This window comes from Cucumis sativus, chromosome 5 (assembly GCF_000004075.3).
Source record: "Cucumis sativus cultivar 9930 chromosome 5, Cucumber_9930_V3, whole genome shotgun sequence".
Lineage (NCBI taxonomy): Eukaryota > Viridiplantae > Streptophyta > Magnoliopsida > Cucurbitales > Cucurbitaceae > Cucumis > Cucumis sativus.
This window is the reverse complement of record NC_026659.2, coordinates 23,257,522-23,281,446: the sequence shown is the minus strand read 5'-3', so window position 1 is coordinate 23,281,446 and position 23,925 is coordinate 23,257,522. Positions and strand designations below refer to the sequence as shown.

Sequence of the window (23,925 nt, the reverse complement as noted above, 5' to 3'; positions counted from 1 at the left end):
TCTAATTTCTTTATTATTCCCTTCAATTTTCTTTCATTTCCTCTCTTTTTCAAGTCCCCCTAGCTCTTAATTATTATTATTATTATTATTTTTGTAAATAATATTCTTCAAATTCTAAAATTATCAACCTCGTTCAAGATATATAAGTTAATTATAAATTGACCAAATGAGAAAACTGTAATGAAACAAGAACCTATGAAGAGACATATACTCAGAATCTGACTATTTGAAGGGATTGAAAAAAAGAGATGAAATTTGTTCATTCTTTTTGTGGTTCAAATAAGTCTATATCTTCATTTGGTCAATTCAAAGTTTTAATGGAATTGAAGATTTAAAATTCACTCAAAAAGTTTTATAATAAACGATTTTTCCTTTAAAATTAATAATAAGAATATTTTTTCACATTTTTGTAAAAACTTTTGAAAGCTCACACACACACATATATATATATTTTTCTTACATAAATTATATAGTTATTGGAATATTATGTATAATTTAACCTAAAAATTAATTTTATTTGTAATTAACAACCTAATTGAAGTGTTTTTATTATTATCTAATCAATATTTTTGTCCATTAATTTATTAAGAAATTATATGAGGTTACACAAAAGTAATCATATGCAAAGGCTATATCTAAATGACGAAATGAGTTTTATGATTTAAAATAATTTTCTGATGAACATAAACAAGAATCATAATAAGGCAACCAACCAAAACCACTAAGTACAATAAGCAATTTTATTGGCGATGGATTGAATTTGAGATTGCTAGAAATATTTGTGTGAGGGGAGTTGTGTTACGACGTAAGCTTAGCATCATGATTCATGACTCTCACGGATCAAAATGAAAAAAATCAGACAATGTTATTTGAGACATTTTTGTTATGTGAGGTGAGGCCCTGTGGAAGAAGTGAGAAGAAACAAGAATGGAGAGAGAGGGAGAGAGACGGAGTTGGAGAACCAAACTGGCCGAGGCACCCCTGTAGGTAACTAGTAATTTGGGAATGAATTTTCTTGAACAAGGGAAATCAGACACACTCCCATGGAACGGATTCATGTGGATGATCATAATTCTTCCATTACTTTCTAGACCGACAAACCATCAGAAGAACAACGCTTTCCTTCTCAATCCATAACCCCCCATCTCTTTCAATCAATTCCAGTTCCAATTCCCACTTCCCCCCTTCTCCCCGCCGACCATGTCCTCCCTATCCTTTTCTCCTTCCATGGACCCTCCCGCTCAACAGATCCCTCTCTTACCTTCCCGTCAGCCCCCCTCCAACTCTGACGCTTCCACTTCCCCAATCGGCCCTCTTGCCCTTCTCTTGGGTCGCGCCACTGGCCGCCGTGGAACTTCTATGCTCGTTCGTGAGACCGCGGCACGTGAACTTGAAGAGCGCCGCATCGATTGGGGCTATTCCAAGCCTGTAGTCGCCCTTGACATTACGTGGAATTTAGCTTTTGTTTTCGTTTCCCTGGGTGTGCTTATTCATTCTGTACATGAAAAACCCAATACGCCAATTCGGCTTTGGATTGTGGTTTATGCGGCTCAGTGCTTGGTGCACGTTGTGCTTGTGTGGTTTGAGTTTAAGAGGAGGAATGCGAGGAGAGCTAGGGATATGGAAACGCAGCAACAGCAGGAGCCTGATGGTTATGTAACTAATGAAAGCGATGAAGACGATGGTGGCCAAAGGAGTTTTTCCAGGTGAGTGAAGTTTCAGTTATCTCTACTAGAGATAATTGTGTTAGTCTTGAACTGAAACATTGGATCTTTTTACTGAAATTTGATATGAAGTTGAGCTCGCTTTTGAATGAATTTCGAGGCCGTCGATCATTGACTGATTGTATTGGATGGAATTCAGCTCCCGGTGTGGAAGACAATGTTTGTAGCATTGTAATATGATCAATTCTTTGTTTCAGCTCCTTCTGATGCAAATGATTTTAGTGTTGTATTTTTTATATCGTCCTTGCCCGTGCATTTCTGGCTTCTTAATTAACAGAAAAGTTGATTCTAAGGATAACATATAAAGATTTATGATTTCAAAAGAATTAATGCAAGGGTTATATATATAGATAGGATAGACAAAAGGGTAAAGAGAAATCAACAAATTCCCTTTTTCTTTAGATTAAGAAAATCTATTAGATACTTCTATTAGTCCACGTATATAATACCAAATATTTTCTTCCCTTTCCATGACTAAAATTAAATTGGATTTCCTTTCTCCAATTTGCTGCTGTACTTTCCCACTTTAATTATTTCTAACTAATTATGGTCCCATTTGCAATTTTATTTATCATATGTTGCTTCAGTTGTACTTATAGATTGTTGATTATTGATTTGATGTTTATAAGTTGTTAGCATGTAATTGACTTGACCGATGGGCAGTGTTGCGAAAAGATGTGAGTCAGTGAACACTATGGTATCGTTAATTTGGTGGTTGTTTGGCTTTTACTGGGTCGTTGCTGGTGGTAACATCCTCATGCAGAATGCTCCATCTTTATACTGGTATGATTTTGAACCAAATGCTGACTGCACATCCTATGTCAAAAATAATTTCTGTGGATGTATTTTTCTTTCGATTGCTTGTATTGTGGTTCTCCATGAAGGAAATCTCTGTCAACTTTTGCAGTCCTTCCCCCCTATTGGCTATTATTGAGACTTCAATTATTTTAGTCATGCCCTGAATCGTTATCAATTTAAGATGGCATTTGATGCTCAGTTTCCTTCATTCTCGAATGTCTTAAATTAACTTCCTTTAAAACTAACCTGGGGGTGGTAAGCAGGTTTCCTTTTGGCCCAAAACGACTGGAAAATTTATTCAAATTGATCTGACCTGATTAATGTTCAGGTTTGCACTTTAGCGAACCAAACAACCTAATAAATCATGCTTATTGAAAAAACTGTCTCATTTCAATTGGTTTCAGCGGTTTTTCCAGCTCTCTTATGCCCTTTAACTAACCAACTTTTATATTATATTTTGTATGTATAAGTGGCCAATGGTTTCCACTTTCCCTCTGGGGGGAAAATAACACTTCTTATCGCAGCTATTGTTTTCGTTTGGCATATGTTTTAAAATGCAATAGTAGTGCCCATAATTTTCAATTATAATTTTACTTAGTCTCGTCCTCGAGCTCTATTAATTAAGACTCATCAATATAAACTACTACAAACTTTTACATTAAAAGCAGATATGATCATGGCAAAAGAGTTGAGAGGGGCTTTCTTTGTTTTGTTCTGTTTTCCCCCCTCTTTTTTAGGTCTGGTTTCACACCTCTTGGTGTAAAACTTAATAACATAAAACTCTGGTCATTTTAGAGAGATTAATGGAGCTGATCATGAACATAACTCGAGTAGAACCTTGATACATGAAAGGAATTAGTTAAACTGAGAGAATTCGAAGTTTTTATTGTTATCATTTTATTATTTAGTTGGTTGGGAGGGGGACATGCATATCTTATATCATTCATCTGTTTCAAATTGAATAAAGATTTTGTGGTTTCTATTTCTGAATTTGTGCAGGCTGGCTGTTGTATTCCTGGCCTTTGATGTGTTCTTTGCAGTATTTTGTGTTGTTTTGGCATGTTTGATTGGCATTGCTCTCTGTTGCTGCTTGCCTTGCATTATAGCCATTCTTTATGCTGTTGCAGGCCAGGTAAGAGGAAATCTCTGTTTCATGGCTGCCACAGAGATGTTAAGCAGATTGAGGGCCCATGAAACCTACTAACTTCTTTCTTTCATTCTTTCCCTCACATGTAACTAAACAGGAAGGTGCAACCGATGCTGATTTAAGCATGCTTCCTAAGTATAGATATCGAGTGTCCAATGAGCCTTCTCCGGGGGATGGGTTGATGGTTCCAGTAGAGACTAGCAGTAGATACTTGACAACTGAGCGCGTTCTGTTATGCGAGGATGCGGTAAACTCAACTGTTTTATCGTTCTTTTTAAGTTTTCTTTAATATACTTTTCCTGTTATCCTCACTGGTTCAGTTTCATATATATGTATGTATTATGCATAAGGTCTAGATATTGAACTACAGAGTTTACATATTGTGAGTGTTTTGGTGGAAGGAAATCCCTTAGCCACTTCTTTCTGTAGTCTTAAATATTTATCTATAGTATTTTATTTTTTAATTCATTATTTGTGGTGGGATTGAACTTCTGACTTCTTGATCGAGATTACATATTTTATTTCAATTGTGTGTTGGAGAATTGGTGAGGTATCATTTCAGTATCATTTCTATTATATAGATATTGGTTAGGGTGATCAGATATATAGGATGTGGTCGACAGGCAGCAATAATGTTAATGACAATAGGTTTTAAGTGTATTTAAAATTTTAAAGATAATTCAAACCTTTTGAAGTTTTAAATGCCTGGCAGCCGTATTAAGTGCAGGGGCGAAATTTATAATTAAGCACAAGGGAGAGTATTCAATTAGAATAACCAACACGATTTTTCTCCTCTTGCTTGAACTAATTGTCTTTTAGAATACCAACATTTAATTTTCATCCTTCTGCTCTTCGTTTCAGGAGTGCTGTATATGTCTTAGTCCATACGAGGATGGAGTCGAGCTTCATGCTCTTCCCTGCAATCACCATTTTCATTATGCGTGCATCACAAAATGGCTGAAGATGAATGCAACATGTCCTCTGTGCAAATATAATATTCTTAAGAATTGTGAACATGTGTAATGCTGAAGATGAAACGATGCAGCGAATACCTGGTATGTTTGCCATCCTTGTACATATGAACCAGATCGTGATCCGGCTGCATTGTGGTCGAAACACGTTGCCCTTTTTTCTTTATTTTTTCTTCTAATGGGGGAGAGTAATTAGTTCTTTAGGCGGTTGAAATTGTGTCCATACTGGTTGGTTTCCGTTGTATTTAATCAGTCTACTCGTTTGATCTGTAGCAATAATTATGAACGTCTTTCTGGTCAATGTCTTCAGAATAACATTTATTATTCAACTTCTAAGATTCTCTTCCCAGTTATTATATGCTAATTTGTGATTTAGTTTAATGTTTTTATATATCTTTCGTTTGAATTTTTTAGATGAAATGCACTTTTGATCTTCCTAGGTTTGAATTTATGTCTATGTGGTGTTTGAAATCAACATGTTAGCTTCTTACATCAACAAAATAATTTTAAATAGTTCATGACTTAATGTTTACTGGATTTTATGGGCTGACATGGATAATTGTGTCAGATGTCATCTATATCTTTTTAGATTAGTTGGAAATTCAGTTTAAAAAATAAAGAAAAGTCAGTTAAATTGAAAATTTCTAAATCTTAAAATAGTACTCTCCAATGTGCCCTAAATGTGTATAAACCTCAAACTTCAATAACCATTTTGTTTATACTGATGAATGTTTGATAAACTTACCTGACATAAGCTTGGTGAATTGGTGCAAGAAGCTATTTAAGTTTCTGAAGAAGTCTGTTGATAGACTTTTTAATTTCTAACATCTTTCCCCATCTAAACACTTCATTTATTAAAAAGAAAATGTTAGTACTCTTCTGAACTTTGAAACAAAGTGAGTTCACGTCTAATTAATGTTTTAGTTTTAGTATCAGATTTAAAGAGTGCGAAGAGGAAAATACACAGCTAAAGAGACTTCACTGAACTTAGTGTTCAAACATTCCTCATAAATGTACAGCATATACACTCACATTTACTCTTCCAACTAGAAGCCGTTGAAGAAACCAACCTTCGTTATTGTACTTGTACTCCATCAAGTCCTACCAAACACGATGAGGTATAACCCTCCAGATCTACTTTACAACATATCTATATAACTATGTGCAGGAAACCCATCTTTTCAGGCTCGAAATTGCTGAAAGGGTATCTATAGGGCATAAATCTTCTCGAGGTCGGAGTTGTAATCGTCATCATCAGATATATTAACTGAGTGAGGCCACGAGAAAGACTTGCTTCCACTTGCTCGTCTGATTCGTCTTTGAGAGTCACTGCTAAAGATACCAAAATGTTGTCGAAAAACCAAGTAGCACATGCTTGCGAGAGTTGCAACAAGAATTGGAACTCCAACGAGGGTGATGGCAAGAGCCATCCATGTTTCGTGCCCTACGACAACATAAGCAATTGATATGAAAGCCCCTGAAGTGCAAGCGCAGGCAGCCCACATTAGCTTGTTTACGACTGATACAACCTGCTTTTGAGCTGTCGTGTCCCATGCTACCAAAGTAATTTGAACCACCACAACGGCTAAAGATATAAATAGAGATGTAGTGTTTAGAAGGCAAAATACTTGGAAACCCATGTTATCAGCTATATTTGCCTTTCCAACGTCTTTTCCGTTTTGTATGTACTGACCCGGCAAATTGAAGATGGCCAGGAATGCAATGGATGCGAAAAGAACAGCCACAACCGTGATGGAATTTGTGGTATTCTGAACAGCCTCTCTGTGGAGCTTCTTCAGTTCTTTGACAATTCCAGAAACTCTTCGACGTGTTTTTTCGTTTTGGATAAGTTGTGAGTGAACCTCATGCTTGATATCACTGACTGTCCGTTTGAGCTCCATTGCTTCATCAACTTGGCCAACATGCCTTGCATATTTGGCACCAGCTTCGGCCAATGCTTCTTTAATCTCCAGTGAAGATTCACTGTATTGCAGTTTGTCAGCCAAGTCCATAGCAGTCTCCCGTTGGTTATTGATTGCATTGACGTCAAGCGATGTAAAGCTCAACAAAAGGCTTACAATCTATGAAAGAACAAACAAGACATGAATCAGGCAATACAAACAACTAGTTGTTTTAGAAGAAGATTTAATCACTGAGAGGATTCACAAACAATCAACAAATGAATTGTTAAGCGGGGAAGGCTCAGCGTTAGTCCAAACTGAGAAGTTGGCGATCCCAGCTTTAGTCCAAACTGAGAGATGCTGACGCCATCATTTATCTAAAGTAGAAATCTAATTTTAGAGCTACTTGCATTTTTCAAGAATGTGTCATACCTCTGATCGACACTTTCTAGTTGCTATATGCAAAGCTGTATTTCCCATCTTGTCTCTTTCATTCAATATAGAAGCATTGACCTGCAATAGCTCCTCGACCGCTGCAGTGCTCTGGCCTTTCACAGCCATGTGAAGTGCAGTCTGGGACTTTTTGTCTTTAATCGCAACTATTCCAGGATCATGATCAATAAGCGTTTTAACGATCCGAAGGAGGCCATACCTAGCTACATTATGCAGAGCTGTCTTTCCATTCTTTCTTACAATTCTCAGTGTATTAACATCAGCATCTAAGATGGCATTAACTACTTCCAAATGGTCTTGTACAGCAGCTGAATAGAGGGGGCTTGTGTTTGAGGAATCACATGATTTGCAAAGCTCCGGCCAAATGGCCAAAAGCACCTTTACAATACCTGAAACAAGAAGAACATTCAACTCTCAAGAACCCTCCAATGGAATATAATTTAAGAAGACGCATCAGTAGAACGTAAAGTCTTTCAACTTTTGATGTATAATACTCATGCTATTCACTTCAATTATCATATACCATTACAATCTGTGATAATCTCAAACTTTATAAGCCACAGACATTGGAATGACTAAAAGAGATCTACATCCAACCAATAAAATTTATATTGTTGTTCAAACACATAGCCCAGCATGAACCTGACTATTTCTGAAGGAAACAAAATTCATAAAACAATTGAAATTCGCAAGATATCCAATTTGGAATTATTTTCAGCTGCACCACAATCTAAAATCTGAGAACATAGTGTAACTATAACATGAACCAGAGATTTATCCACCATCAATTCACTGCCGAGTGTTTACTAATCAAGGTCAAACTCTGGCCTACACAAATATGATGTCCAAGTCTTCCTAGCGGAAAGGGGCAGAGCCAGAAAAAAAGTGTCTTTTAACATTAATCTACGAATTCTGAAATTAGTAAAGATTCAAAATCTTTGACTTTTTACTACAATTTTATACTGCTTCCCTCCTTTCTCCTTTGCTCCGCCCCAGCCAGCAGAACATATCGAAAGAGTTGTTGTGCACTACCAAAGGGAAATTAGATCATAATCAAGTTCATGGCCATGAACATCAGAACAAACAAAAGTTCAAGCATCCATACCCAAGCCAAGGTAATGAAAGATCAATAAGTTAAACGTATGAAAAGGTTGTGACAATACGAAACTTGGACTTCATTTTCCCTGACAATTAAATAAAATCCCATGTGAGAAGCAACAATTCAAAGGACCTAAAAAGGAAAGGGAGAGTTATGGTAACTTTGGTTCTGCCACACTTTGTCGGAAAAATAAAAGCGTTAACCAAAAAGAGTTTCAAATCTGTTCCCTGAACGTCCTTTCTATTTCATTTCAATTATTCTATCTTGCCCTTAAACTTTCCCCTACTGTTAACTTTCTATAAATAACTTATTATACCTAAGAATAGATATAGGGGTATTTTTATGTTTTGTTCACTGATTTTGTTGAGTAGCAAGTGCTTCAGTTGTCTGAGTTTCTAAACAACTTTTCTAAAAGATGAATGAAAAATTTACAACTAAAATAGTTTCCACAAATGTCAGATACCGTCATAGAAAGTTGTAAGTTCTGTGACCAAAACTTTCTATGACCAAATTAGGAATTAACCCACTCAAGAAACTTACCCAGATTTTACTAAAAAAAAAAAAACAACTAAAGCAGAAATACACGGTTTCTCAACTGGTGGATGGCACAAACTTCAAAGTTTATCACCTTTCTTCTTTTCCTCTTCCTCTACCCACGAAGGAGAAACCAAGTTTGACCTTCAACACTTTAAACTAAAATTGGAAAAAAAAGATCAAAAGCTCCCTAGTAGCGATCAGGCAGTGATTGCACCAGTTACACCAATCTCACATCAACAAGTCGGAATCCAGAAAGACGAAAAATCAATCATTTGTTCAAACCCCAATTGGAAACTAAACAGAGCCAGAGAAGAAAAAAAAAGTAAAATAGTTCAGACTTCAGAGCAAGTACCTAGATGGCCACGCTTAGCAGCAACATGAAAAGGGTGCAAATCAGATTTAGACCTAATCTTCAGGATCTGAACAGTGGAAAATTGAAGCAAATAGGTAAAAACCTCCTCAAGATTATTCTCAGCAGCGACATATAAAGGCGTCTCCCCAGCATCGTTCTGCATCGCCATCAAATCGGTAATCGAAGAACCCTCAGCCTGGTCATCTCCACCCAGCTTATCCAAAACCTGTTTAACAGCCTCAAGATCCCCAGATCGAACAACAGAGAAGAACGATTGATGGGTAATGAATCGCAGAGCCTTGGATTCCATCTTCCCTAACCTTCCAGAATTTCAATCTTGAGAAAAACCCACAAAGAATTCGAAAACTGAATTGGGGTTGAGGGAGTAAATGGGGAGAGAAGAAGAAATGGGAAAATGAAAGGAGAGTGATAATTTAATGGAGGGTTGGCTTTCATTAGCATGAGTACTATAGCGACCCATTATGTATAGTAGAGAAGTAATAAAGATGAAAGTGAAAGGGAAGAATGTTTTTGTTTGTTTGCAGCGAAATTCAATGAAAATTGATGAGATTATAATATTGGATCAACGGTGGAAGTGGAAAAGATAAAGCAAAGTCTCCATGTGAGGGGCTTTCCTCTGATTCATTGAAATTATTAAAACCGTGTCATTCTCTTCACGCTCTGATCTCCTGCTCAAATTCTTACTCAGCACTATCACTTGTTTACTTAAACATGAAGAAAGGATTCTCGTAATAATACATCCCTTCATCCTCTAATGGTATAGAACGCTACCTTTTTAGCCTTTCTAACTTTTAAAAAATTTATACACTTAGAAGACTAAAAAAAATCAAGTATTTAAGATTTTAGGGATGAAAGGGTAAACTAAGAAACTATAAATGTAATTTTTCTTAAATTCTAAAAAGAGTGTTCTTAAATTTTACAGTTTGCTTACAAAATGTCCCTAAAATTTTGTTTTCAAAATGTTCAGGCTGTTGAAAAGTTTCATAAATACCAACTTAAAACATTTTCAAAAACACTTTCATAATTAATCTAAATTTTAGATTAAAACATAAAATTATCTGAAGTCTCACTAAATTTTAAAATAAAATTTTTTCCTTGAAATATATTAAAATTAAAACAATAAATAGTTAAATAAAAAAATGTATTTGATTATAAACATAGACTACACTTTTGAGAGTTACTTTCAACTTTTTTTAGAAAAAATATTTTTTTAACTTTTAAAAGAAATACACTTGTTATATAGCACGAGTTGTTAATACTTTCTTACTTCTGTATTTTTCTTTCTTTTTCTCCTATCTTCTTCAATATAAATAAATAAAACAAACTGCACACTTTAGTATATATATTGACTAAAAAATGAATAAAGAAAATAATAGAAGCACTAATTGATGTTAGGAAATAAATATTTAAACCAAGTTGTATGTTAATAGGTTAGCGTACATTAACCATTAATTATTTTTTATTTGACTAATTATTGTTTTAATATAATTTAAGGGGAATTTTCATTTAAATTTAAGGATATTTTTTTAACTTTCAAAAGTTTTTTAAGAATATTTTCGACCCAAACTACAAAGTTGGGATAACTTATCTCTTGACTCTATCACTACTTTAAACTTTTCTAATAATTGAAACAACTAAATTAAAAAAAAATAGCAAGTTAGTTTAATATTGTTTGTAAATATAAAAAAAAATATAAGTGAAAAGTCTAAATATCCAACATTACTAATGCACAATTTCAATCCAAAGCAACTAAAATTATTATGAATTTGCTAAAAAGAAACTAAATGGGAAATTATGATACTTTCTTAAAAGAAAAAGAAACAAAAACTAAACTTTCTCATTTCCACGCCATTGTTATGATGTTAATAGAGCAAAATATTAGTTTTAGAGTACAAAACACATAAATATAAATTATTTAAAAGTAAATAAATAAAATCAATGCTTTATTCAAAATTTTCAACCACATCACCTTCTAAATTATACACATCGTCACAAAACATAACCATACATTAGAAAAAATATGAACTCTTAAGTATAATTCGTATAACTCAATAACATGGTTACTTCCAGAAGTTATAAACACAATTTATTATTTGTTTTAATCCAAGATGTGCCAACAAATTTAAATAACAAAATAAAACCACACAGTTTCTTTTTATATATAGAAAAAGAGTAATTTTGTTTGTTAAAATAGAGTAAAAAAAGGAAAAAAAGTTTGCATAAGCCAAAACACTTTCCAACATAGGGTACCAAATTTGTCGAGAAGTACTATCAATCAATAATTTCAATCGACCTCCCTTCATTAATCATATATTTAGCTAATGCTTTTCTTAACACATTTTCCATCGGATGTTTTCCTTTTTTTTTTATTTGTTGGTTCATGGTTCATGAATCTATTAATGCCATATATTTTCTCTCTTTTTTTATTCTCTTTTAAGAAAAAAACGAATATAAAGTAAATGTATTAATGAACATAACCCAATTCTAGTTGCTAGCATTATTTTTGTGTTAAATTTGATAGCATGATTTCCATCTCAAAATCAATTGGCTATTAAATGAATAGCCCATCTATATCTATACTATATGGAGTGTGAGTCTCGTTGATTTTTTCAATATGAGACTTTCCAACATTTTTTGGATATATAATTAATATTAGATATATAGCTACATATATGAAATAATTGTCGTCTCTAAACGATGATTGATATTTGTATTTTTAAGCGTGCATCATGGTTAATGTTTATAAATTAAATGTCTCTGGCCTAATTAATTGAAACTTATTTTAAATGTTAAAACTTTTAAAAATATTTAATAAAATAGTACAACTTATAAACAATAAACATAAGCAAACTAGTGTAAATTTTGACAACTTAAAACTTTATCCAATTACAAATTTACTAACACAGTACATAAGCAGGGTTTTATACTTGAGAGAAAACCATGAAATCTTTTATCCAAGAAGTGCTTTACAAAATTTGTTGATAAAAATATTTATAAAATATAACAACATTTTTATGAGTGATAAATGTTTTATTTTTTTTATAGTTTATATTATGATTAAAGAGTATTAGAAGATTGTGAAGACTTAAAAGCAGAATCTTAAATAAGAATTTTATTTACTTTATTTATTTCAACATGCAGGGAAGTTAAGATATTTGGAATCCTCCTTTACATAAACTGTATTTTTTAAAAAAGAAAAAAGGAATAATTAAATTTAAATAGACGTTATATTATTATTATTATAATTATAATTGGTAATTTATTTAAAAATGGTTTGGGTTCCATTATTATTATTATTATTGACTAACATGCTTTGCATGACTTTACATTAAAACTTTCATGTGCTGTTGCTCCATCTCCATTTTAACACCCCAAAAATCTCCTAATCTGCTTCATCTCTCTAAATTTGGAAAATCAAAACAAATAGAAAAATCAAATTCCATGGAATTTCAATCTGTTACAATCTCCAATTCATTCTCCCATTCTGTTTCTTCCAAATCCCCCAAATCCCCCTCCTTATATATCTCTAATTCCTCCCCCATTTCTTGTCTCTAATCCATCAATTTCCCCCCTTCTTTTTCCATATTTATTCATTCATTCATTCATTCTCTCCTCATTATGGGTTTCAAATCTCTCTTCTCCCGTAAGAAGAAATCCCATTCCTCCACCGATTCTCCCCTTGGATCTACCACCCTTCCCATTCTCGGATCCCGTACCCAAATCGCTGAACTCGAGCAAGTTTTCAACAAATTCGATGTCAATGGCGACGGTAAGATCTGTTCCTCTGAGCTCGGATCTATTATGGGTAGCCTAGGTCAGCCCGCCACCGAGGAAGAGCTTCAGAACATGATTAAGGAGGTCGATGCCGACGGCGATGGCTACATTGATCTTGATGAGTTCATCGAACTCAACACTAAGGGCGTTGATTCCGATGAGGTGCTTGAGAATCTGAAGGACGCCTTCTCTGTTTACGATATTGACGGAAACGGATCCATCACTGCCGAGGAATTGCACGAGGTTTTGAAAAGCTTGGGAGATGATTGCTCCTTGGCGGATTGCCGGAAGATGATTACTGGCGTTGATAAAAACGGCGATGGTATGATTAGTTTCGATGAATTTAAAGTGATGATGATGAGCGGTTCTCGATCGCAAGGGTTTAATGGCTAATTATATTCAATTAATAGTAATTGATGATTTTATGAGTAATTAGCTATTTTGCTAACATTTTACTGTTTCTTGTTTATCGTCTAATTAGGAATTATTTGTTTGTAATTTAATTTTTATTTCTAATTCAAAGCAAAATTGAGTAGAAAATGCTTTTGAAAAAAAAAAAAATACAATTAATGGTCTTGTTTGGAAGGTAAGACTTATCATCATCTCTGTTTACGTTCCCTATTTTGGTTTTCATTTCATAATTATTAATTAATTGGCAATTTCTTATTTCAAGAAAACAAGAAAAAAATGCATCCTCCAAATTTAATACCATACCAGACAGATGTAAATTGATGGAAATTATTATAATTAATCAACTCAACTTTCCTTCCAATTAAATTACATTATATTGGACATAATATATATAGTGGTTTTTCAAATTAATATATTTTGAATTAAAAGTTTAATTTCTACAAAATTGAGAAAAATTGGAAAGTAACCTTGAAAAAAGCTTTAAATCAAATATGGTTGTTGGGAAATTCGGAAAACTATTTAAAGCATTGTTTATAATGGGTTTTCTAATATATAATATAAATATCATAAAATATGATTGTAGTTACCACTTATGATAATAAATTATGATTGATTTATTTAGGTTAAACAAAATTAATTGAATACTGTGTTTTTAAATTAATTGATAAAATAATTAAAAAAATTATTTGAGTAATGATTCATAAAAATTTGAATAAGGTATTTTGTGAAAAGAGAGGAAAGTCAATTGAATCAGAACCATACAAAATAGTCGCATGGGGTACGTTTTATTAGTTTCATATAAGTTTGAATTCCCAAGATATAAATGTATATATTTTTAAAACTCCAAGACATAATTGAATTTGTTTGTAAAATTTATTTCTTATTTTTATTCATCTATTATGGTGTTATTTTGTGCATTTATGTATATTCAAATTTTGACATATGGTTAATGATGATATATTAACTTATTTTGAGACCACTGTTTTACTTTAATAAAATAATGGAAGAATTTAGGTGGTATGTATTGGTTCATTCTTTAAATACATTCAAACTTACTTCTTTTTCTTTATAGAATGTCTAATTCCATAATTTTCTATTATGTTAGATAATAAATAATAATATTCTGTTATATAAAATTGGTGAAATTTTGTGTAGAATATTGGTTTCGTGAAATGTTATGAATTGAAATAACTAAGAACCTCAAAATATTCTGGAGATAGTTGAGACATGCTTGATGCTACAGAGAATTACCTTAGCATATCAGATTTTGTGGAAATGTTGTTATTTATAGACTTGTAATTTAGTAATTATCTAAAATATAAAATAAAATCAAAGTAAACATAAAAATTTAACAATTTATCAAATTTAACTAAATTGAATATAATTGTGTGGTTTGATCCAAATTAAATACAATGAAAGAAACTACAAATTTAACTTTCATCTAGGTTAAATTTGTAGTTTCAACCAGATTTGAAAGTTTAGCTACAAATTTAATTTACTTAAATGAAATTTGCTATGTTTCAATTCAATTATATATATGTTTATCTTTAGACGTCTTTTACATACCACAAAAATGAAATAGGGATGGTTGGTGTTAATTACATATACCTCTGACAAATTTGAATACAAAAACTCTATTTGAATTAATAATTCTTACCGTAAAATATGAATAATCTACGGTATATATAAAAGCACTTGCCTCTTTTAGTTATAAGAATTTTAACTCTTCCTCCTCATTTGTCTGACCATTCAATATTTAATTTAAAAATATTTATTACCCTAATTAACTTCATCTTCATCGGGAGAATAATTTTTATAGACATGATAATATAAATGTGTGATATCCCTTGTTTCATTGAGCAACAAATCATTCTAAGTAGAGATAAGATCAATAAATCTATAAAATCGCATCACCAATTAGGAGAGAAATGCAAGAAGACAATATTTATTTATTTGGTGTTAGAGATGTGTATAAATATTTTCTTTCATTTTTGTGTAAATATTATATATTTTTCTATTTGGTTGGAATTATTTTTTCTTTTTGGTATTTTTGTAATGATATAAATGAGTAGAATGAAAAATTTTCATTCATATTATTTTTTATTATATCTTCCTTTTATTTTTCAAGAGTAAAATAACACGAGATCTTATTTTTTATTATGTCTTTTATCTTAAATTAGTATATCTCTTTGTTATGTTTACATAGATCAACACTCTAAAATTTCTAACATTTTTTGGAGAGTGTGTTTTTAAATTTAATAATTAATATTATTTTAGATGATAAAATTTTAATATTTAGACAACTACAAAACCAAAAAAGTTAGGAAATCAAAGAAATGAATTTAGTTTCACATTTTTTAATTCTTAGCTTACAAATATTATATGACCTTTCTATTATGTATCAACGATGGATTACTTATGAATATTTGTTACAAACATTCAAATTCTAAAATAGTAAAATACCACAAATTAATTATTTAATCTTATAAAAACCTAACATTCTATATATACATATATTTTTTACCTCAATTATCCAATAGTAATTGTTATCATGTTTTTATATATTACTTAAATCTATTTTTTTTGCCTCAATTATCCAATAGTAATTGTTATCATGTTTTTATATATTACTTAAATCTATTTTTTCTTATTTCTTCTAACTTATGCTTCGATTATCTTTCATAATATAATATAATTTAAAAATATAATATAAACTTTTTAAAAATAAATTAAATGTTATCACATTTTAACTCAACTTAGATTAACTAGAAAAATATTATAAAAATGAAATATTAATTATAAATAAAAGTAAAAAAAGATGAGATATAACCCTTCTAAATATAAAAATATAATTATTAGTCAAATTCTACTAACTTATATTATTAATTTTATATTTTAAAAAATAACGTAGCATCCACGTGCAATGTGTGAAAATGGATATACAACTATATTAATTTATCGTTAAATAAGAAAATTAATATTATGACTTAATTACCTAAAATAAAATTCATATTAAGCTGTAAATGATTAAGGGCACAAAAAAAAGGGTACTTTTTGCCAAATAAATTCCTTTAAAGAAAGAAGAAGAATTTATAACAGAAAATATATATATTTTTAAAATTTTCATTTTCTAATTATGTATTTTCAAATTTCCTTTCTCAAAGTCTAAAAATATAACACAAGTAGGGGAGAAAATCAAATTTTTTATGTGAGATTCTAAAATTTTAAATGAACTCAATTTAGAGAGTTTAAATTTCAAATTTGATTTTAACTTTTGAGTTTAATTTAGGTAACTTTCACACATTTTTATAGCTTCATAGTTACTTTAAATAATTTTTGTAGTAAAAATCGACATTGAGTAATTTGAATATATATATCTAATGTTTGCGTACATATTTTATGCATATTGAGTTAAGTTTTTATTGACTATTTTAAATGAATGTTTAAATTCTACCTTGGTTCATACATTTTGTATCTTAATCTATTTTGGTCCCTAAACTTTCAAAAACGTCTGTTTTCGTCCCTAAACTTTTGAAAATAGCATATTTTGGTCATTGTTATATTGAGATATCATCTAACGTAACTCGTAATGAAGAGTGACTTCAATATTTGGATAACTAGATGGTAAATTGATGTTTGATCGAAAAACTCAAAAACTTATTTTTTCTTCAAGATTTTGATTGTCATTCTACTTCACTTTTCTCAATTCATATGTAGATGCAATTCATCCACGTACAAATTTTGTAATGTCTCAAGTTTGAGATATTTTCTGATTCACTGAGTTGTTTTTTTTCTCTTTATCTCGATTATATTTTCTTAATTTTTTTTGAGAATTTGTGATTCACTACGAAAATATTTATTTGTAATTTTATATAGTTTATTTTATACATGTGTCCAAGTAAAAGAAAAATGAGAGATTTAAGTTTTTTGGAGAGAAAAAAAACAAAATTAGTTTTTATTATGGAATTATTGGATTCAAGTGTGGTGTTAACATAGAAGAATTCTATAATAAATTATTAAGATTACTTGATTATTTATTAATTTAACAAAATTCTAAGACAGGGACCAAAATAAGTTTGTTTTTCAAATATTGATCCACCAAAAAAGACACTTTTAAAAATAAGGACTAAAATAATATTTTACATCGAAAAGAATTATTTAATATCAACGATAATGTATGAACAATTACTGAAAAAGCAAGTTATAATAAAACTAAAGTCTGAATAATAAAATTTTAACATTCTAAAATCTAGACTAAATTAAAACTCAAAAGTTTTAATAGTTGAAAACCACAAACGTAACCTAGGGAGAAAAATGTATTTTTCTCCTAAAAAATTACTTGAATGATTAAAAGAACAACATCCGCTTAATCCAATTAAATCTTAATAAGAATTTTAGGACTCGAAGAAGATGTCGAGTAACCCTTTGATGACGACAAATTCGAGTAAAATTTTCAAAATGCACTCACACCCACATGGACAAGCAATCAATGACTGTCTCGCTTTCTCTCACAATCGGGCACGAGTTGCTCTTGCTCGATTCGATAGAGATATTAGCAAAGAGAGATTTGACATTTTCTTTTTTTAATTTGAGCTTTTCATACAATTAAATCAAAATTTAGTTGGACAATAAAAAAGATATCAAGAAGTAAAATAGGCATACTAAGGTAAGGACTAAGGAGCAAATGGGATTTAAACCTCAAAATTACAACAAATATCCCAATTGAGAAGAGACTGAAAATTTGAAATTTCTTCATAAAACAAAAATCCCCAAAAATTCACTTCACAAAGTGGAGAGTGTAAAGCATTGTTGAGAGCAACAATGACTGCTTCCAAGACTGCAATGGCTTCTCTATCGTTTACCCATTTCCGCCCATTCTCCTCCGCCTCCATGCCCTCTCTTTCTCCTTCTTTCTCCTCCAGGTTGGTTCCTCATCCGCCGGACCTCATCAAGTGGGTCCGTAGAGAAGGTGGATTTGTCCACCACGCTCTCAACATAGCTCCCGCTCCCGGTGCCCATACTGGCCTTGGACTCCTCGCTTCTCACCACATTCCCAAAGGTTCTGAACTTATTATCCTTCCTCACAATCTTCCCTTGCGCTTTGAGTCCCCGGAAGCCGGCGATTCTGATGAGGCCGACTCCGTTCTTGTCAATTTGGCTCGCCAAGTTCCTGGTATTGTTTTTCTTTTATCTGAAATATCTCAATTGAGCTGCGTTTGTTGTTTTGTTTGTAGGAGAGTTGTGTATCTGAGATGAATTGCTGTTTCATGTGCTGACCTTGCAATTTACTACACTTCGCTTCATTTTTAGTTAAAAATTGAGGATTCTTGAATCTGGTAACTTATTACGATGACTTATTTCTAGTCCATATCCATGGAAAAGCCACAGGGGATTGAAATTTCATTTGTAGGTTTGATTGGAAAACTAGTGAGATAGGATGACAAGCTCAAATAGTATCCCTTCACCTCAGACGAAGAAGAATTGACATTCATCAGAATTGCTGTAGTGACGAAGTTCTTTAATACTCAAGGACACAGCTTTACAAACGAATCTTGTTCAAGTAAGGCGTTAACAGCCAGAGAGTTCTGATAGGAAGTCTTTTTTAGTTCAACAATGGTAAGGATAGGTATTGAATAATAGAATTCTGAGATGATATTTTTAACCACCCTTCATTAAACTAACTCTTATCTAATACCAACTATGTCCTAATATCCACATAAAAATCATTCAAGAGTATAGTTTTCGGGCATACCATTTTGAAACTGTAATTCAGCACCTTCTAATTTCATGAACTTTAAACAGCACTTTTGTCATTCTCATTAGGTTAATTAATGTGTGTGTGTATATATTTCTATTGATGCTTGTACGTAAGGTTTTCATTGAATATGATTGAAAATGACAGTTGTATTCTGGTGAAGAAAAAAAATAAGACAAGCTCGTAAGATTCTTGTTTCCTGTTCCATTTATGAAGTACTGAAAAGAGAGTAAAATTTATAATTCTAGTGAGTTTTAAGCTTTGTGTAATATGATATACCAAAGTTGAATTTCACTATTTATTTCTTTGACTTTCAATCATGGTAAAAGCGTTTCATGGGAGCTAGAATCAGATCATTTTGCATTCTAATAGCTAATGGCCAATATTTACACCTATTCAATAAAGAACAGTGTAACAAAAAACTTGCTTGATATTTCCCTCCTTAAATTCAAATATCACCTGACAAATGGAAAGCTTGATGTATTTCATTTTTGATAGCAAAATCAATCTAGCAGAAAACTCTTATACTTGATAGAGGTTGATAACCTCATATTTTTCACGTTAGGTTTTATGTAATCTTAATCTGAATTCAAATAAATTGGACATTGGAAGTATTTGGCAGAGGAACTGTGGTCCATGAAATTGGGTTTGAAGCTTTTGAAAGAAAGGGCAAAAGTTGGATCCTTCTGGTGGGCGTATATTGGCAATCTCCCTGAAGTTTTCACCGTTCCCATATTTTTTCCTGGAGATGACATAAAGAACTTGCAGTATGCTCCTCTTCTTTACCAGGTCAGTTATTTGTTAGATTGAAAGCCATTCTGTGATGCCATAATCAACCATGGATAAAGATATAGTTAGGGTTATTTGTTTTGTTGTCTGAAAAAAGATAAATCCTTTCAGACGTTTGTTTGTCTCATACTTCCATCTCATTTTTCATTGATACCATGTGAAGTCTGTTCATGCTGAATATTAAAATGCTAACCAGGTAAACAAAAGGTGTCGCTTCCTCCTTGATTTTGAGAAAGAAGTCAAACGTACTCTTGACAGTATAAAGCCTGAAAATCACCCTTTTGGTGGCCAAACTGTAGATGCATCATCCCTTGGATGGGCAATGGCAGCGGTCTCATCAAGGGCATTTCGTTTATACAGTAAAAATCTCACAGATAGTACTCCAACCAGTGTTCCCATGATGCTCCCTCTCATTGATATGTGCAATCATAGCTTTAATTCAAATGCACGTATTATCCAAGAACAAGATGCCTCCATGAAGTTGAAGGTGAAGGTGAAGATTTCTGTTTCCCTGACCATTGATATTTTTATGCTTGAGGACACTGAAAAGAAAACTGCCTCTTGCCAAGTTAATTCCATTCTCTGTCTTAACACTCACCTTTCTTTTGCTTCAATCCAGGTTGTAGCAGAGACCGAAATTGAAGAAAACGCTCCTTTAACACTAAATTATGGCTGTCTGGACAATGATCTTTTCCTGCTTGATTATGGATTTGTGGTACCATCAAATCAATATGATTACATTGAGCTAAAATATGATGAAGCTCTCTTAGAAGCTGCTAGCATTGTTGCAGGGATTTCTTCAGAAAATTTTTCTTCTCCTGCTCCATGGCAAAGACTTATTTTAACCAAGTTAAATCTACATGGGGAAGCTGCTCTTCTCAAGGTTCGCGCCCCTTAACTTTAGTTCTCTACCTCTAATTATTGTTTTCATGAGGAAACGGCCGTCCACTGGAGCAACATTTTATTGTCACTAAAATCAGTATCAACAAGATTAGCTTTACTTTATATTCTCCGATCCTTAGTTCTCTAGACCACTACCTGACCCTTTTGGTTTTGCAAATGAGAAATAACCAATGGTTTTTTATTAAACCACCAATTCACCCAGAAGCTTAAGCTAGTGGTTGAAGGCAAATTTAATTATATATCACCAACACTCTCCCTCACTTGTGGGTTTGAAATATTTGAAAGGCCCAACAAGTGGAATCAATTTTAATATTGGAGGAAACGACATTGCAGGGGTTTGAATACAGGACCTTCCTGGACCACCTGCTCTCATACCATATTAAACCATCAATTCACCCAAAAGCTTAAGCTAGTGGTTTAAGGCAAATTTACTTATATATCACTAACATTTTTATTTCAAAACGAGCATCTCAAGAAGGGGTAAGGAGATAAAGGAGAAAAGTTGTTCAACCTTCTCATGATTAGAAGCTAACCTCCTTTCATAGAAAGAACTGGAAAATCCAATACATTCTTTTGACATATTTAGTGTTAAACAATAAATCTTTGTTTCTTGTCTAACTTATCCTAGGGAGTTGATTTTAAATTATATGATGTCACCTGTAAGTAAATTATAAATTGTCTTTTACATCATGCCCATGGTGGCCTGGGTAGATAAACAATTGAATAGAAGACCGAAATAGTAGGGTGAGAAGTTTATTTTTTCTCAACTTAATTTCTATTTTCCTTATAGGTGAGCATCGGTGGTTCAGAAATAGTTGACGGTCGCTTATTGGCTGCATTAAGAGTCTTGCTTTCAGTTGATGAGGAAATGGTACAGAAGCATGACTTGAGCGTGCTCAAATCCTTATCAGCTGAAGCACCTCTTGGTATTGCAAATGAAGTAGCTGCATTACGTACAGTAATTGCTTTATGTGTAATTGCGTTGGGACACTTCCCGACCAAGATAATGGACGACGAAACCCTTTTGAAAAAGTGTGAAAGCGAAACATCTAAATTGGCAATCCAGTTCAGACTTCAAAAGAAATCAGTTATCATAGATGTGATGAGCAACCTCACAAGAAGGGTGAAGTTACTTTCATCCAAAGCGGTCTCTCAGGGTTAAAAATGATGGTACAGTGATATACTATCTCCACCCTACTCTCAACTGTCTCATTATGAAAATAGTTAACTTTTCTTCTATTTTCTGTTCGAATGTGAGGTATGGAAATTTTGATGTTAATTACTGCTTGAGCTGCACATCTTTTCATCAGAATTGCGTTGTTTTGCCCCCCATATAGTTCGTCTATGTTCATGCTAGTGACAATAAAATTTTGGGTAAAGTATAAAAAACTATCTCGAAACAGTCTACATGAGAATTCACAAGACGTTTGAGGAATTCTATTCCCATTGTTACAAACAAACAATTCATGAGAGACTGTACAACTGTTGCAATTTCTAAAATTTATTAATCTCTTGTAAGCTTTTCACGTAGTGTCTTTATAGGAATCTTCTCGTCTTTAAGCCAGTCGATGGGAGTCAAAGGCATAACAAAACTTGGAATCTTCTCGTCTAAGAATTTCAATGCCCGAGGCAACATTAGTGGGAAGACTGATACCCAATTAGCAGAGACCCATTTTAAAAAAGTTGTTGCAACTGGCAGCACTTCCTAGTTACCACCTTAGATTCGTAAAGGTGTGTTGATTGAAACTTACACGCTTTGACATGAAAGAATATATGAAACTTACACGTTTGACATAAAGAATATATAACCATTTTTCATTTTTCTTCTATGTTGATGGTTCTCTTGTTACATATCAACATTCACCTCTCTCTCTCTCTAGACAGATGCCATAAGGAATAACTTTGAATTCCAAGAGGCGTGGGATTTGCAATTTGATTAAAACTTGCATGCTTTGTTATAACAAAATATTTAACCATTTCTCTCTCTCTCTCTTTCTAGACAAGACACATGACATAAGGCACAAGGAATAAGTTAGAAACTTATAACAAAGCCAATTAGATGCTTATGGAATTGTCTCTGGAGAACACTTTATGGAATTCCAAGAGCACTAGTTGATTAAAAGATTCCTGAAAAAAATATGTTTAGTGGGCATTTGGGGTACGTATGTGGGTATGGATTCTGAGAATATGGACAAGTTGGGTTTGGCCCTTCGGTTCGCTTCTATTTTCCTTTTAGAAATATTCAAAGTGACCTTTTCTTCTCTCCTCTTCTCTTCTCTTCTCTTTAGGTGAATACCCATATTGTTTAGTGGAAATATTCTCTATGTAAATCTAAGCAATGAGGACCCAATATCTTTTGGATATAAGTGTTGGGGGTGATGCCATCATTAGCTTATGAGTGACGAGTAGGGATTAAGTGACATCTACAATTTGGGTGGATGGAAATCAAAGATATTGGGTGCATTTATTTATCTTTCGTATGATGATGGGAAAAGTATAGGTTTGACTGAGTTCCATTTTTGGTTCCTAATGCTTTATTTATTTATTTTTTTATTGAGAACTTGTGAATGTTCATTTCATTGCTGATTTTCTTAACAATTACATAGTCAAAGATTTAAGTTAAACCTCATGTGTAACTCGTTTATATTCTTTATCCCTATTAAAAGGATTCAAGGAACTTGAGGCTTAATTATTGAAGACATTATATATTTATTTTCAAAATTAGATTTTCAAATCTTCACAGAAGAACTTGGAATCGATTTGCCTTGTGTTTTTGTTTTTATGTTCACCAAGATTATAAACGTTGGTTTAGTCCTTGTGGGAATCATTTGAAAAATTGGTTTATTTCTTGTGGGCATCATTTAAAAATTGGTTTAGTCCTTCTGACCATCATTGTGTTGTTTACAAATATTTAAGTTAAACTTCATAAACTAAAATAATGTTGAACTTCTTTATGTTCTTTATCAACTTAAAATCATTTAAGGAATTTAAACATTGGGGAAGAAAATGTTGAAATGATTTTTTTTTTTTTCCGTTTTAGGGCTTGTTTTAAAAAATGATTTTTCTAAAAACTCGTTTTTATATAACACTTTTGATTAGAAAAAAAACAATGTAAAATATACTTTGAAGAGTTTATCTTTAGTGGTCTTTCAACATTTCAAATTTTTACAAAATGATTAATTTTTAAAATTAAATATCTCAAACACACTTTTTAGTTGTGACACTATTATTAATTTACAAAAAAAAAAAAAAAAACTAAACACATAAAGTAACCACAAATTTTGTTCTTA

The 23,925-nt window shown here is 32.2% G+C and overlaps 4 protein-coding genes across 6 annotated transcripts; 3 read left to right on the top strand and 1 right to left on the bottom strand.

Moving 5' to 3' along the window:
• The first annotated feature begins 770 nt into the window (after window positions 1-770).
• Window positions 771-5,021, top strand: LOC101211704 (E3 ubiquitin protein ligase RIE1). Of its 2 annotated transcripts, none has more exons than XM_031885060.1 (5): window positions 771-1,706; window positions 2,400-2,507; window positions 3,522-3,654; window positions 3,767-3,916; window positions 4,531-5,021. In XM_031885060.1, exons 1-5 carry the CDS (start codon window positions 1,201-1,203, stop codon window positions 4,690-4,692), a joined length of 1,059 nt encoding a protein of 352 aa, XP_031740920.1. In that variant the 5' UTR covers window positions 771-1,200; the 3' UTR covers window positions 4,693-5,021. The 2 variants fall into 2 exon arrangements, with proteins under 2 accessions (XP_031740920.1, XP_004150618.1); XM_004150570.3 differs by having other exon boundaries at window positions 773-1,706; window positions 2,388-2,507.
• Window positions 5,022-5,541: 520 nt separating this feature from the next.
• On the bottom strand, window positions 5,542-9,559 carry LOC101211207 (ankyrin repeat-containing protein At2g01680). Its single transcript, XM_004150568.3, has 3 exons — window positions 8,983-9,559; window positions 6,974-7,383; window positions 5,542-6,721 (listed from the first exon to the last, which is right to left on the bottom strand). The coding sequence occupies exons 1-3, from the start codon at window positions 9,290-9,292 to the stop codon at window positions 5,849-5,851; spliced, it is 1,593 nt and encodes a 530-aa protein (XP_004150616.1). The 5' UTR covers window positions 9,293-9,559; the 3' UTR covers window positions 5,542-5,848.
• Window positions 9,560-12,353: 2,794 nt separating this feature from the next.
• On the top strand, window positions 12,354-13,367 carry LOC101212098 (probable calcium-binding protein CML25). The gene has a single exon (XM_011657147.2). The coding sequence runs from the start codon at window positions 12,622-12,624 to the stop codon at window positions 13,168-13,170; it is 549 nt and encodes a 182-aa protein (XP_011655449.1). The 5' UTR covers window positions 12,354-12,621; the 3' UTR covers window positions 13,171-13,367.
• Window positions 13,368-17,937: 4,570 nt separating this feature from the next.
• LOC101210959 (actin-histidine N-methyltransferase) lies at window positions 17,938-22,070 on the top strand. Of its 2 annotated transcripts, none has more exons than XM_031886367.1 (5): window positions 17,938-18,361; window positions 19,566-19,732; window positions 19,929-20,219; window positions 20,352-20,615; window positions 21,426-22,070. In XM_031886367.1, exons 1-5 carry the CDS (start codon window positions 18,010-18,012, stop codon window positions 21,795-21,797), a joined length of 1,446 nt encoding a protein of 481 aa, XP_031742227.1. In that variant the 5' UTR covers window positions 17,938-18,009; the 3' UTR covers window positions 21,798-22,070. The 2 variants fall into 2 exon arrangements, with proteins under 2 accessions (XP_031742227.1, XP_004150615.1); XM_004150567.3 differs by having other exon boundaries at window positions 17,941-18,361; window positions 19,929-20,225.
• The last annotated feature ends 1,855 nt before the right edge of the window (window positions 22,071-23,925 follow it).

Bases quoted from the DNA above. Each gene is read 5' to 3' on its own strand.
- LOC101211704 (XM_004150570.3), top strand. From the start codon at position 1,201: ATGTCCTCCCTATCCTTTTCTCCTTCCATGGACCCTCCCGCTCAACAG. The intron at 1,707-2,387 runs GTGAGTGAAGTT...ACCGATGGGCAG, and splicing joins GGCCAAAGGAGTTTTTCCAG to TGTTGCGAAAAGATGTGAGT. The intron at 3,655-3,766 runs GTAAGAGGAAAT...GTAACTAAACAG, and splicing joins TTTATGCTGTTGCAGGCCAG to GAAGGTGCAACCGATGCTGA.
- LOC101211207 (XM_004150568.3), bottom strand. From the start codon at position 9,292: ATGGAATCCAAGGCTCTGCGATTCATTACCCATCAATCGTTCTTCTCT. The intron at 7,384-8,982 runs GTACTTGCTCTG...TTCTTGTTTCAG, and splicing joins TGCTAAGCGTGGCCATCTAG to GTATTGTAAAGGTGCTTTTG. The intron at 6,722-6,973 runs GTATGACACATT...GTTCTTTCATAG, and splicing joins CTAGAAAGTGTCGATCAGAG to ATTGTAAGCCTTTTGTTGAG.
- LOC101212098 (XM_011657147.2), top strand. From the start codon at position 12,622: ATGGGTTTCAAATCTCTCTTCTCCCGTAAGAAGAAATCCCATTCCTCC.
- LOC101210959 (XM_004150567.3), top strand. From the start codon at position 18,010: ATGACTGCTTCCAAGACTGCAATGGCTTCTCTATCGTTTACCCATTTC. The intron at 20,226-20,351 runs GTGAAGATTTCT...GCTTCAATCCAG, and splicing joins CCATGAAGTTGAAGGTGAAG to GTTGTAGCAGAGACCGAAAT. The intron at 20,616-21,425 runs GTTCGCGCCCCT...TTTTCCTTATAG, and splicing joins GGGAAGCTGCTCTTCTCAAG to GTGAGCATCGGTGGTTCAGA.